Raw genomic sequence first — 13,818 nt, 5'->3', positions numbered from 1 at the left:
CCTAGCCCTTTTGAGGTTGAAAGTGCTATTGCAAAATTGAAACGGAATAAATCGCCAGGTAGTGTTCAAATCCCGGCAGAACTTATTCAAGCAGGGGGCGAAATATACATTCTAAGATCCACAATCTAATTACTTCTATTTGGCATAAGGAAAAATTGCCTGATCAGTGGAAGGAGTCAATTACTTTACCAGTTCACAAGAAGGGTGATAAAACTGACTGTAGTAATTATCGGGGCATATCACTGCTATCAACTTCATATAGATTTTTGTCCCATATTCTTCTTTAAAGGTTAAGTCCATATATAGATGAAATTNGTTTATTGTACTCTTTCCTTGGCGAGTTTATGCTGGTTCGTTCGCATACAGCCTGTTTTGGTTAAGATCTGGTTTATTGTACTCTTTCCTTGGCGAGTTTATGCTGGTTCGTTCGCATACAGCCTGTTTTGGTTAAGATCTGGTTTATTGTACTCTTTCCTTGGCGACAGCCTGTTTTGGTTAACATCTGGTTTATTGTACTCTTTCCTTGGCGAGTTTATGCTGGTTCGTTCGCATACTAATCGCCACTCCTTTTCAACTTTGCCTTAGAATATGCAATTAGGAAGGTCCAGGGAAACCAGGTAGGACTGAAATTAAACGGGACACATCAGCTGTTGATCTATGCCGATGATGTGAATCTACTGGGTGATGATGTAGATACCATAAAGAAAAACATACAAACTTTAACTGACGCAAGTAAAGAGGTTGGTATAGAAGTAAACACAGAGAAAACTAAGTACATGTTATTGTCTCGTCACCAAAATACAGGGCAAAATCATGACATAAAGATAGGAAACAGAGTTTTGAAAATGTGGCACAGTTCAGATATTTGGGAACAACGATAACAGATCGAAACCTGATTCAGGAGGAAATTAAGAGGCGACTGAACCCAGGTAATGCTTGCTACCATTCAGTCCAGAACCTTTTGCCTTCTCGTCTGCTGTCCAAAAACATAAACATTTGAATATACGAAACTATTATTTTGCTTGTGGCTTCGTGTGAGCTTGAAACTTGGTCTCTGACATTAAGGGAGGAACACAGACCGAGGGTGTTGAGGAGAATATTTGGACCGAAGAGAGATGAAGTGACAGGAGGTTGGAGAAAACTGCATAATGAGGAGCTTCATAACTTGTACTCTTCTCCAAGTATAATTAGAATGATCAAGTCAAGGAGGATGAGGTGGGCAGGTCATGTAGCATGAATGGGGAGACGAGGAATGCGTATAGGATATTGGTGGGAAAGCCAGAAGGAAAGAGACCACAGGGAAGACCAAGGCGTAGGTGGGTGGACAGTATTAGAATGGATCTTGGAGAGATAGGATGGGATGGTATGCATTGGATAGATCTTGCTCATGATAGGGACCAGTGGAGGGCTCTTGTGAACACGGTAATGAAACTTCAGGTTCCATAAAATGCTGGGAAATTCTTGAGTAGCTGCAGAATTGGCGGCTTCTCCAGAAGGGCTCAGCTCCATGAGTAAGTAAGTAAGTAAATACTCGTATTAAAACATTCAGGTCCTACCTTACAGAAAACACAATATCTCCCCATTACAAAGACCAGTGCTTTAAAACTGGATAGGGAAATAATCGCTATTTGCTCTAACAGTCGTAAGATATGCGTAAATGCACGGTATGGGCAGAATGCAGTTTTTCTTCATGTCAAAGCAAGCGAAATTGTCACGTGTTGGGTATGGTAACGCGACAATATATTACCACTGCGCTTTAAAGACGTGGCACGGCACACTAAGGCAGTATTTCCCTCATACTTTTCTGATTTATGGACCGGTAAAACAGGTGTGGGTTTCGCACGGACCTTACCCTGCATATATACATATTGCAGAGTACCATGAAGCCGCATGTAGAAGCATCGGTATCCTTTGGAGGCTGGATGGGATCACGAGCCAGCCTGGACGTGGTGGAGAGACGAAAAATTGCTATCCCCGATATCAGATAAATGAAAGAGCGTATAAATACAATTATAAAAACACGTTTAGGTTCATCTATTAAGAACGTTAATTGCTAGTCGTCAAAGAACATTTTTCATGCTGCGTTATATCAGGAACATTTCAATTTTCATCGGGAAATTGCTAAAAAAAACTTAGCCGATAGAAAATTTTGTCAGTAAATTGGAAAGTTCCGTTAAAAATAAACAATCCCCACTTCTAGCTACAGCTTCCAGGTTACATTGCCCCACTCTCGCACACCATATCATGAAATCACTCAATAAGCAGGCTATCTGCATTAATGCATTAAGCATTATTACTTATAGAGATTTTTAACAGACTGAAAACAATTTAGAAACTAAAAATGAATGCTAAGACTCTAACATTATAATGATATTATTATTATTATTAAAGAAACTCCGTGGCCTGTAGCCCGCAAGCGAACTGTACCGACCGAGCGACCGCCTCTTGCCAGCGATGTTAGTGCCAACTTTTGAGGATAGAGGGTGTCGCGTGGTCAGCGCAACGGATCCCCACGGCCGTTAATCTGAGTTTCCTAGACCTGCAATTATTATTATTATTTCTGTTGTTGTTGTTGTTCTAAAAGTATGTAGCACATATAAAAGAGAACGAGAAAAGTCGGCAGGAACAATTTAACAAAGAAACAACATGGGTAGATGAAGTGAAGGAACAGAACTTAAGAAGCCTTCGCTGGTACTGCAAAGCTTCCTGAACTGTCATTACATTTGGTAGAAAAGCAATTTAATTAAGAATATGGTACAGTATCGCCTGATAAACACTACCTGAAATCATACAGTGCAAGTATTCAGACTGTGACCGACATTTTGATTCGCAGGAAGAAGTCGATTTTGTCGTCATTGGTGCTGGAACTGCTGGTTGTGTTGTGGCAAATCGTCTTACGGAAGAGAAAGATTGGAAGGTGGCACTTCTTGAAGCCGGGGGCCCTGAACCCATTGGGACGCAGTACCCTGGCTCCTACTTCTCGTATTCTAGACCGCCTCCGAACTCCACGATCAACTGGAATTTTGAGACGGAGCCCCAGCAGAATGCCTGTCTGGGCAGGCCAGAAGGAAAGTGCTTGTGGCCAAGAGGTATGCCTAATATTCACGAAGCTAGTTCTTCTTGAGAAACACTAGCCTATTTAGTCAAGAAATTTCATTATTGTGTTCACTTTCTCGTGTTTTCTTTAAGACCAATTCAGTAACATCTTCCCGCCTTTGTGTACGTCTCACAAGTTGTCTACACCTTTCAGATTTTCCAATAGAACGTCAGTGAGCTTGATCTATAGAGATTCGTGATATTCCTTATTCAGAATCTTATGTCAATTTTCTTTTGCTTATGTCATTCGAAAGAATCTGACCAATTCCATGACCAGATGTAACGTTTCATTAAATCCTAGCTGTTTATGCTGAAGAATTGTGAGTCCCCACACCAACCCCTAAGCTAGAGAAACACGCCTTGCTGGCAGCCTGCGACTGCTTTTCAGCACATATGCAGCTACAGTCCATAACATGGAGCTGTGACAGCGGAGTCGGTACAGTGTCTAGGCTACGGGCTGTAAAACAGAAGAATCTGGCTTTGATTCCCGGCAGGGTAGAGATGTTTCTTTTCTCCATAACGTCCAGACTGGTTATGAGGCCTACCTAGCCTCCAATAAAATGCGCGTTTCTCCGGGGGTTAAAGCGACAGGGGCATGAAGTTCACCACACACATCCATCTAGTGCCGGGGTTTTCATAGCGTAGTATTTAGCTAATTAAACTCTGGAATAACTTGGCCGATCACAGTGGTCTAAAGCATGAACTGTGTTCGCCCGCTGAAACACTGGGATCGTGGGTTTGATTCCCACTTGAGGCATGAACATTTTTGTTTGTTTATCCTGTTTTTGTATAGGTAACGGCCTTGTGTCGGGCTGATCCCCTGTCCAAGGAGTCCTAACGACTGTGTAAAAGCTCAAGAAACTGAAAAATTCGCCAAGGGGACAACAAAGGGCTGTGGACCCATAGATAGATAGATAGATAGATAGATAGACAGGGATAAGTTACCTTACCATCCATATCAGGAGGCAGTGTCCTCCATCCGTAACAGACGCTCCACACCGTGGTGAAGGGGGCCCATATTAGTATGCGGTGCCACGTCTCCTTACCGCTCCGTAATATGAGTATACTCTCATTATGGGCGGCCGTATACCAACTGCGTCAAGACAAGCATCAAGACACGAGACAAAAGACGCAATCTTGGTTCATTCGTGATTCAGCATGAAGCTGACGTCAGCATTATGACTCAGACAGGTGTGCGGCGGTTTTCATAATCTCATTCGTTTCAACTGTGCTCCTTTCTTTGCGTCATGTCGCAGACATCGTGTCTTGACGCATACCGATGTGAGGCCTACCTAAGGTCGTCCAGTGGTTGGGGCAAATTTTATAAAACAGTAAATGTACAGACAGCTTCGTCATCCACAACTATTAACTAAACTTGAGAATGATAACAATTCTGCAGCATTCCGTCCGTTACTGCCTCTAGACTTTCAATCCGTGAATGTAATCCGTTGATGTTCTCTTCTAAACAGATTAATACGGTGGAAGGGGGTGCCTGTATCAGTCCAATGACTATCAATCTGTGTAATAATAGATCTTGAAATTATGTTTTATATAATTAGATCTAAAACCGGCAAGACTCTAGGAAGTCTTCTGCGCGTCAAAGGAGTTTCATTTTTATCTGTATGTTTTGTCCCAAATATTTTTCGCTTATGTAAATTTTTAGCGAATTTAGCTCGAGGTGCGAGCAGAAACACAAGTGGTATTTCCTATAAAGCGCTCGTTATTGTCCGTTTATAGCGAAAATTATAATAATTCAACGAATTTTAGTACAATTTCCCAATGCCACATTTCATTAAAATCTCTTCTCTAGTTCTTATATGCGGCCAAACTACACTTACGCGCGCGCACGCAAGCACACGGAGGCGAATTTAATATTTATATTTTTACAGCTTTCCTTTGCGAATGTGTCAGGAGTGAAGTAGTTTAATACATCTGGAGCGATCTGGAGTATAAGTAGATTACAAATGCGTTCTTTGTGGTTTTGAAATAAAAAAACAAAAACAAACTCCATGGCCTGTAGTCCGCAAGCGAACTATAGCGACCGAGCGACCGCCACTTGTCGGCGGATAGAGGGTGTCGCGTGGTCAGCGCAACGAATCCTCACGGCCATTAATCTCTGTTTATTAGACCGGAGCCGCTATTTCCTTGAAATAGCTCACCAATTATCCTCACGAGGCTGAACAGACCTCGTTCTAGACCCACTACTTCTCACAAAATCTGATATCGCTGGGAATCGAACCCGGGACTTCTGGATATGTAACCAGGAACTCTGACCAGTAGACCACAGAGGCGGTCTTGAGGTTTTGAATACGTCAGTTTATTGCAGGCACAAAATGCTGGAAATCTGCTCACATTGTATGGAGTCACTAATTATACTTCCTTTTCATTAAATATTAATCATGACGAAAGAAAGTACGAAAGAAAATTTGTAGATGTTAATAACATACGTGTATGTAGTATGTAATGTACCAACATTTGTACAGTGAACAATTTTAGAAATGCTGTTAAAATTAGATGTGATCTAGTGGACCGAAATTAACCTGAAATTACCCTGTCAATATTACACACAATCAAGATGTTTTCAGTAGTTACGGAAATGAAACGCGCGGATAGAACGACTGTCCCGTCATAAGTCCACATTTAGTTTGCTGTCGTGGCAAGACCTGCGCGGTTTCACTTGTACGCGACAACCGTTTATAGGACTCTGATAACTACGTGTACCGGTCACTTCTGAAGTGAGCGGAAGCAATCACCCCCCGAATTTAATCCGCCCTTAATTTCACCGTGAATATTACCGTACGACAGGGATCTTATTTATGATAATGAATGCGTCATATCCTGTCCCAGGACGAGTGATGGGTGGAACCGGTGTGCTCAATGGCATGATGTACATGCGTGGCAATCCTAAAGACTACGATTACTGGGCAGAAGCTGGAAACACCGGCTGGGACTTCAAGTCGGTACTGCCGTACTTCCTGAAGTCAGAGGATAATCTACAAATTGGTGATGTGTATAAAAAGGTACAAGCAGAAAGCTACTTCACTCTTAAGAACAAAACTTTTGAGGTTCAAATCAAATGAAGTAGACATTACCATCAAATGGCAAATGAAAAATAATTCTAAATGTTCAGCAAAGACAATATTGAGATCTAAGGGGTTCTGACGATAATATATTACATAGCCCCTATATTATTGTCTCTGGTCTTTGTCCGTCGTCTGGAATTTCTAACAGCACACGACATTTTGGAAACCGCAATTCTTTCGGTTCTCAGCACTGGACTGCGTCCAGTGGATAAGTTTAGCTCTTTCTGACAGGCCAAATTGGGTACATACCTGCCCACATTTTCGCCTGAAGGAAACATGCCTGATTTCCTTCACCTTTAATTCTTTTGGGAATACGCCTCAACAATAGACAAAATTGAAAAACTCAGTAATAATAAGACAAAAATTGCATTATGGAAATAATAATTATAATAATAAGCATTTGTTTTCGATCACCATGTAGTGAAATATATCTACAAAAGAAAGCAGTCTTCTGGGATTTGGCACCGTGTATATGTGGTGTTAACCGACGTTTCGGAGGAACGTATCGCCTCCATCTTCAGGGTAAAAGAAAAAGTATAAGAAATCTGCAAGCGACAAGACCGTGAGAACGGTTGCATAAACCGCTGATTTATTAACTAAGAAAATGTAATTCGAAAGTAGTTAAGTGTTAATAATCATATTTTTTTAATCACCCTGCATACACCATTCTGATTCGGAAATATCATGGAGGGGAGAATATTTTAGACACAATAATAGATGATAGTATATTATTAAAATGGTCTTACAGAAAAGTAGGAAGATACAGATGAACTCGATTGAGTTTGTTCAAGATAAGATTCAATGGCAGGCTTTTGTAGTTAGTGTTACTAACAGTGAATTTTAAAACGTAAGAAATACCTTACCAACGCCTCTGGAAAAAATGTACGCCTTGAAAATAAATCAGCTATACTCAGTGAGTCTCAAAAATTCCCACGGAAGGTAAGGATGACAGAGCTGGACGATCCCCACTCTCGGCCTCTTGCAGCTTTCCTTCCACACACGCCTGTCAGTAAAAGCGAGCGCTAGAGCTCTAGGTAGATGGGGGGGGGGCTATGGAATTTCTTTCTGCATCATCATTATACTCAGATCAGTAGAAGGAGTGTGAAGTGGCAAACAGTTTGCATCACTATTTCTAGAAAAGAGGCACTCCTTGGGTCTCTGACATCTTACCTGAATTTTCTGGCAACAGGAATATCATGGCACAGGTGGTTACCTCACCATCAGCCAATTCAACGACCACCCAAAGCTGGCAGAAGACATTATGAAAGCAGCAGCAGAACTCGGTTACCGTTCAAACGTTGATCTGAACGGAGAGGATCCCATTGGCTACACGATCGCCCAGGCAAATAATAGGGACGGCGCCAGGCTCAGCACCAACAAGGCTTTCATCAGCCCAATCCTGGACAGGAGTAATCTCTTTGTCAGCACGGAATCCATGGTAAGTGAGAACAATGGTCCTGGATTCACAGCGAANGGTTTTAATAAAAAAAGTGTAAATTATATTTGTAAATAATTTATTACAATTAATAAATAGTCAGCTAGTCAAGAAATTTCTGGACATTTATGGAAATCAATGTTTCATTACGTACTCACAAGATACTGCAATTAGTATGTGGATGTATGTATTTCCAAACTACTTGCCATTTATGCGCTACTTCACGCCATGTCACAAATATTCTGATATCAGAGGCGGCAACTCTTTAATTCACTTTGCAAATTTTCATCCACAGTTCTGAATGCCTCCCGCCTGTTTTCTTGACGGCCGTTCATGAAAATGTTTTAGAGGAGCTCCATTCTGTGCGTATATTGTGTGTTGTGATATTGCGTAATACTCTATGTGGTTACACACATTTCGGTGGAACACTCTTCATGGTATTCACGATATCGTAACTCAGAAAACCAGGATCTAAACATTCACAGTCGAGAAAACCTCGTGCCGCTATTCTGTTACAGCCATATAAACGTGGGGTTCTGTTTTCAGGTGACTAAGATCATTATTAACAAACGCACAAAGAAAGTGAAAGGAGTAGAATATGTCAAAGACGGAGAACACAAGACGATCAAAGTAAAAAAAGAGGTCATTTTGAGCGCCGGAGCAGTGCAGTCTCCACAGATCCTCATGTTGTCTGGCATCGGCCCGAAGAAACACCTCCACGAAGTTGGTACGTGCAACTCACAACTGATAGGGAATTATCCCTTTACGCGCCCAGTACATTTAAACAAACTTTAAGTTCGAATGTCAAGAATAAGAAACCTCATTTCTTTTCCGATATCCCTGTGTGACGGAATCTGATGGCAGGCGGCCTTACTTGGAACTCCGAAGAGATAAGTTTTTTCCAAATAGTACTTTGCAACTTAATTTATATCACTTCCCCAAAATACAGCTTAGGTCACAGGGTATACCTATTGAATTTCGTGGCACGACATTCTAAATTCGCCACGAAATTAGATATGTATTCTTCAGTTAGTTTTAACAGTGCTCGGTAATGAAAACCATGCTATGATTGAGTTTAAATTACTGGCGTTTATTTGACAGGTGTTCCTGTAATTCTGAACTCACCGTCTGTTGGAAAAAACCTAATGAATCACGTGTCATACAGCGTAAATTTCATTGTAAAAAATGCCTCTAACTTTGAGGATCTTAACATGGATACCGTGACACAATACCTCAACACCCGTAACGGACCAATGTCGTCAACAGGCATGTCACAGGTAAAGTACATCACCACCTCAAAACGCCGGTCTTTTGTCACTTTCATTCTGTATTTTAAATGTTGTCTAGAAACAATCATCTTTCATGTACTTGCTGATGATTCAAAAGGGGCGGAGACTTCAACCGTTAAAACCCCTACTAAAACAGGCCCAGTACTGCATAAACTGCTAAATTTAAAAACACTTCAAAATATTGAAAATTTCAGCTTGAAAATAAATTAATACAACACATAATGAGCCGATTTCAGTGTCTATACATTCTAAGGAGCGCTAGTACGAGTGCAGACGGTCTGAATCCTTGTGTTGTTCGAGCACGACAGAAGTTCGGACGCCCTGCTCGTGGGAACAGATCAGGTTTCCGGAGCGTTGGGTTCTGTTAGGAATACCAGATGGTCAAAATCCAGAAACCTATCATTCCTAAATATAATGTGCGATCTATTATGACAGAATACTTTAGAATTAATTTTTCCACATCTGTTTTAACGCCGTTGCAGATTCCTTTAAAATGGTTCAGGCACCCCTGTATGTCACTAATTGTGACACCGTGTAGTCGTGTATGAAGATACCGACGTTTCCGACGAACTTTCTTCCTCCATTTTAAGTGCTGAAGGAATCGGTTTGGTTACACATGCAGGTTGTTTCCGAGGAAGGTGGTCATTCAGCCCCACGGGAGGGGATAGCAGATGGAGCCCGGTTTGGGCTCATAAGAAGGGTGCATAGGAGTGTATCACTTTACTCTATAAAACCCAACAGATTCCTCGCCCTACATCAATTAAACCCTGAAGACGGTGGGGCATGATTTCCGAAAAGTCAGTTCCAGCATGTAGCAAATACTACATGGTGTTATAATCCACATTACTACAATGTAAATTATCATAGCCATGAAAACCTGAAAATTTATGCTTCCGAAATTGGTTTGAGCCCATAGGTGGCAATAGATCGCCCATAGGTTGACAGATGGTGCCTGCACCAAACGCTTCAGACAGTATGTAGTTCGTCCGTCCGTTCACAGGTGACTGGTTTAATTCGCTCCAAATACGCGGAACCAGGTCTTCAGGACATTCAGATGTTTTTTGAAGGATTCTTGGGCAACTGCTCTGAGACCGGGGAAAACACCGAGCCGCTCACTACAGGTCAAAGACGGTTTGTGACGTTCACCCCCACACTTCTGGTGCCCAGGAGTCGAGGCTACGTCAAACTACGTAACAAGAACGTTTACAGCCATCCAATCCTTGAACTCAACTACTTATCCTACAAGAGCGAAATCGACGTTCTGGTAGACGGCATCAGGTAAGATAAATTCGAGATCTTTATTTGGTTAAGTTTCATACTGTCTTCTCGGTTTTGATACAGTGGAGTCTGTTAGGTTACTACCAGGAAGAGCATGCTGCCTTACTGGAGATGGCGGCAGTATGCTCATATAAAACGTTGATAGCCACCCAGCTGGCTATTGCGTGTCATAACCCGCAACACGAGGTGAGATGGCGCCTCACGTTCCAAATAACGGCGTGGGACAAGATTTTGGGAAAATAAAATTATTTATTATGGCACGGATCATAGATTATTTAATAACGTTGTATCAAATGCAGAATACGCGTGCGAATAGTGTGGACTGTTGGATGGGTAATTTTGAAAGAATTAGGGACGTGGTGATTATGGCCTACTTCAGCGCAGTATCACAATAGAGAGGGATACTATGAAAAAGTAGTCAAGAAAAGCCGATGTTTTAACAGATTCGATGCGAGCACCACCTCCCAGATACAAATCAGAAGCAGTAATACTTGAACCGAGTTGCTACGACCCTTTGCTCATTGCGTAGGTTACACAAATTGATCCGAGCAATGAACCGATCCGAATGGAAGACTGTAAAGTATTACTACAGTCATAATTCGAAAGTTCGCACAGCCAACATGACTTATTTCAATGCACAAAACACGGTAACACCACACAATTTATGAACATGTTTAGAATTACAGATTCTTCCAAGTTTCTTATTTACATCCATAACAACAATGAAAACGAAATATCATTCTTTATTTGTGTTAAAATTAAAACATACGTGGAGCACGCTCAGGTTTATTATTGGTACCTTCAGGAATGCAACGCATATTATGCAACTCTTCTGCGACGTCTTTATCCTAACACTTCGCTACTAAACTGCTAGATGAATCTTCACGGAACTGTAGTTTCCCGTGACAGGGCTTCAGGTTTCTTACTTCCCGTGACAATAATAATAATAAAAAGGTAAATTTATCCCTGTAGCAGGCCGTGAAGGCCCACTGGGTTGAGAGAGACTGAGGCTCCCACATCTTCTAGACAATCGGCTCACAGATGGCGGTAAGGATGTCACCCTTATGCGCCGGCCGCCTTTTACCTCCAGAAGATTCCTGGTAGTCATTTCTGTTAGAGGCTGAGTCGACCCCAGGGTCATGGTGTGGCTGGAAGGGTTAGGTCAATTGAAAAAATCTCGTGACAATTATCATTATCAAATGCAGGTCCTAAAAATAATTCTTGTAACAAACACTTCCATGGTTTCACATTGCATACATGGCCTATTTCCTTTTCTTAAGAAGAGAGAACGAATTCAGTGACTTACACAACTTGGTACGAACCGTATACCATTGGAAGCCACTTCTTAATTTCATACAATTGGTAATAACATCATGGATAATGCACAAACTTTAGGTGGGAGTGACGCAAGTTCCGCTTGTTACCGAAAACTGAAACGATGTATGGTACTACAGCCTTGAAAAATATTAAACTTTCTGTACAACTATTATAGAAATTACACAACTATGTAGCCATTGTTTGAAATGTTTATTTTGATATCAGTTTGTCAGCAATAGTTGCTGAACCAATCTCATAGTCAAGATTACAAACATGTTAACAGTGATGAGTATTCTGGTTCCTTAAGAAGCGGACGATTTATTTATTCACCATCTGACCGACTCTGTTTTCCATGGAGAAATCTGTTAAGCAGAGTAGTTTAGGAAGCCATAATAACAATATATTTTAGGGCCATATTATGTGTGAAATTTCATTATTTTATTCTGTCACAACAACAGGAAGTATACATATGCCATACGTTTGTCATTTCTTTCGGCTCATTAAGTCATCATCAGGTATTTCACTTTTTACATTCACCTGTATTTGCCTGTTAGGATTCCTTCCTCGGCCAGTGATTGCATACTGGAATACTGGGTTTCTAGTGATATGCAAAGCCGTTATACATATATATAAAAATCTGTTCATCTCTAAGATTAAATATTAACTGTTTAAATGCAATTTAAAAGGTTTTCTTATGTTTACATGTGTATGTGTTCTTTCTCCTGCATACAGGAAGGCAATTGAGTTATCAAAGACAAATGCGTTGAAGCAGTACCAGCTTGAATTGGACAGAACTCATGTAAAAGGTTGTGAGAAATATACATTCGACACTGACGAGTACTGGCAATGTGCTGTAAGGTACATGACCAACGCTGAGAACCACCAGTCAGGGACTTGCACCATGGGTCCTTCTTCAAAAGAAGCTGTAGTTGACAGTACCCTCAAGGTTCATGGTATTACCGGCCTCCGCATTATCGATTCCTCCATCATGCCCAACGTAACTCGCGGTAATGTGAATGGTCCCATAATCATGATTGCAGAGAAGGGCTCAGACCTGATAAAAGCTTACTGGAAAGCAGAGCTGAAAAGCTTGCCTACAGAAGACAGCCTGAACCATTTTTAACTATAATATTGTAGTATATGACATTTTGATTATATATATTTTATGATCCTGTTTTAAAATGAGATGCTTAAAGAAATTATGTATCTTCATAAATAAATAAGTAAACAAATAAAGACATATACACAAAATTAAGAGCTGAGTGTTAATTTTTATTGCTTTACTAATATCTCATTCCTCTCCTTGAAGAATTTCCATCTTTAGCAAATATCAGGATTTACAGGTACCTAAAACTGGTTGCAAGAACTGCACAAAAAAACATAAATAAAAACACCATATTGTTGTCGGAGGAATCCCCCTTCCAACCAGCCTTGGTTGTTCACTCAAGTTAGCTAAAATTTACACCATTAATATATCCCATGGCTTGGCTGTCTGCATGCTTGCAGGTAGAACATTAAGTACTCACATTAATGTCCTCCACGGCCCATTACAGGGATACATTTACGTATTTTTTTTTTTTACTCATGACTCTAACAGGCCATAGGGGCCCATAAGCTTGTGAGACGTTAAGGCTCCCACATTTTCTAGACAATCGACTCATTGATGGCGGTGAGGTTGCCAGCCATATGCACCGGTCTCCCTTTACTCCCAGGAAGATTCCTGGTACTCATTCCTGTTAGAGGCTGAGTCGGCCCCAGGACCATCGTAGATGGAAGGATTAAGTCATTTGAAGAATTCAATGACCTCTTTGGGAATCAAACCTATGACCTTCTGGCTTGTAGCATAATGCCTCAAATGACTACACCACCAGGTGTAAAGTTATTCAAATTATCTTCAATTATCATCTTTTTTTTTTTATAAACTACCACACAAAAATATTAGCTTGTAGTATCTTCATATCCATGCGTCTGCCTGCCAATATTGCATGAACCTACAACTGATTTCCACGAAAGCTGTTAGTCACATCATTATCTGATTATCGTAATATTAAATGTCCTCTTATCGACACCACCGCAGGCTGTGAAAGTGGATCATTGGAAATGGGTGTGAAATGCTGTATGGACACAGACATACTCAAACCCACAGACTTTATAAAATATTTGCTAGTTGTCAGCTTCACGCCCCGGCTGCTTTAACCCCAGGGAAAGATCCCCTGGTATCCATACAATTAAGTTCATTAGAACTTTGTATTTCATCTCCTCTAATAACAAAACTTCAAAAGAACGGTCTCATATGTAAAAATTTAACAAAATACATACA

General features: G+C 40.9%; 1 protein-coding gene across 1 annotated transcript in view; it reads left to right on the top strand.

Moving 5' to 3' along the window:
* The window catches only part of LOC111867590 (glucose dehydrogenase [FAD, quinone]), a 19,585-nt gene extending 6,832 nt beyond the window's left edge, over positions 1–12,753 (top strand). The window contains exons 3-9 of the mRNA XM_023857577.2: positions 2,834–3,089; positions 5,944–6,116; positions 7,369–7,617; positions 8,161–8,341; positions 8,716–8,891; positions 9,904–10,181; positions 12,231–12,753. Of these exons, the coding sequence (XP_023713345.1) occupies positions 2,834–3,089; positions 5,944–6,116; positions 7,369–7,617; positions 8,161–8,341; positions 8,716–8,891; positions 9,904–10,181; positions 12,231–12,621 (1,704 nt within the window). The 3' untranslated portion in view covers positions 12,622–12,753. The remainder of the gene's footprint in view (positions 1–2,833; positions 3,090–5,943; positions 6,117–7,368; positions 7,618–8,160; positions 8,342–8,715; positions 8,892–9,903; positions 10,182–12,230) is intronic.
* Positions 12,754–13,818: the final 1,065 nt, after the last annotated feature.

Source organism: Cryptotermes secundus, unplaced genomic scaffold (assembly GCF_002891405.2).
Source record: "Cryptotermes secundus unplaced genomic scaffold, Csec_1.0 scaffold480, whole genome shotgun sequence".
Taxonomy (NCBI): domain Eukaryota; kingdom Metazoa; phylum Arthropoda; class Insecta; order Blattodea; family Kalotermitidae; genus Cryptotermes; species Cryptotermes secundus.
This window is presented reverse-complemented; position numbering and strand designations above follow the sequence as displayed.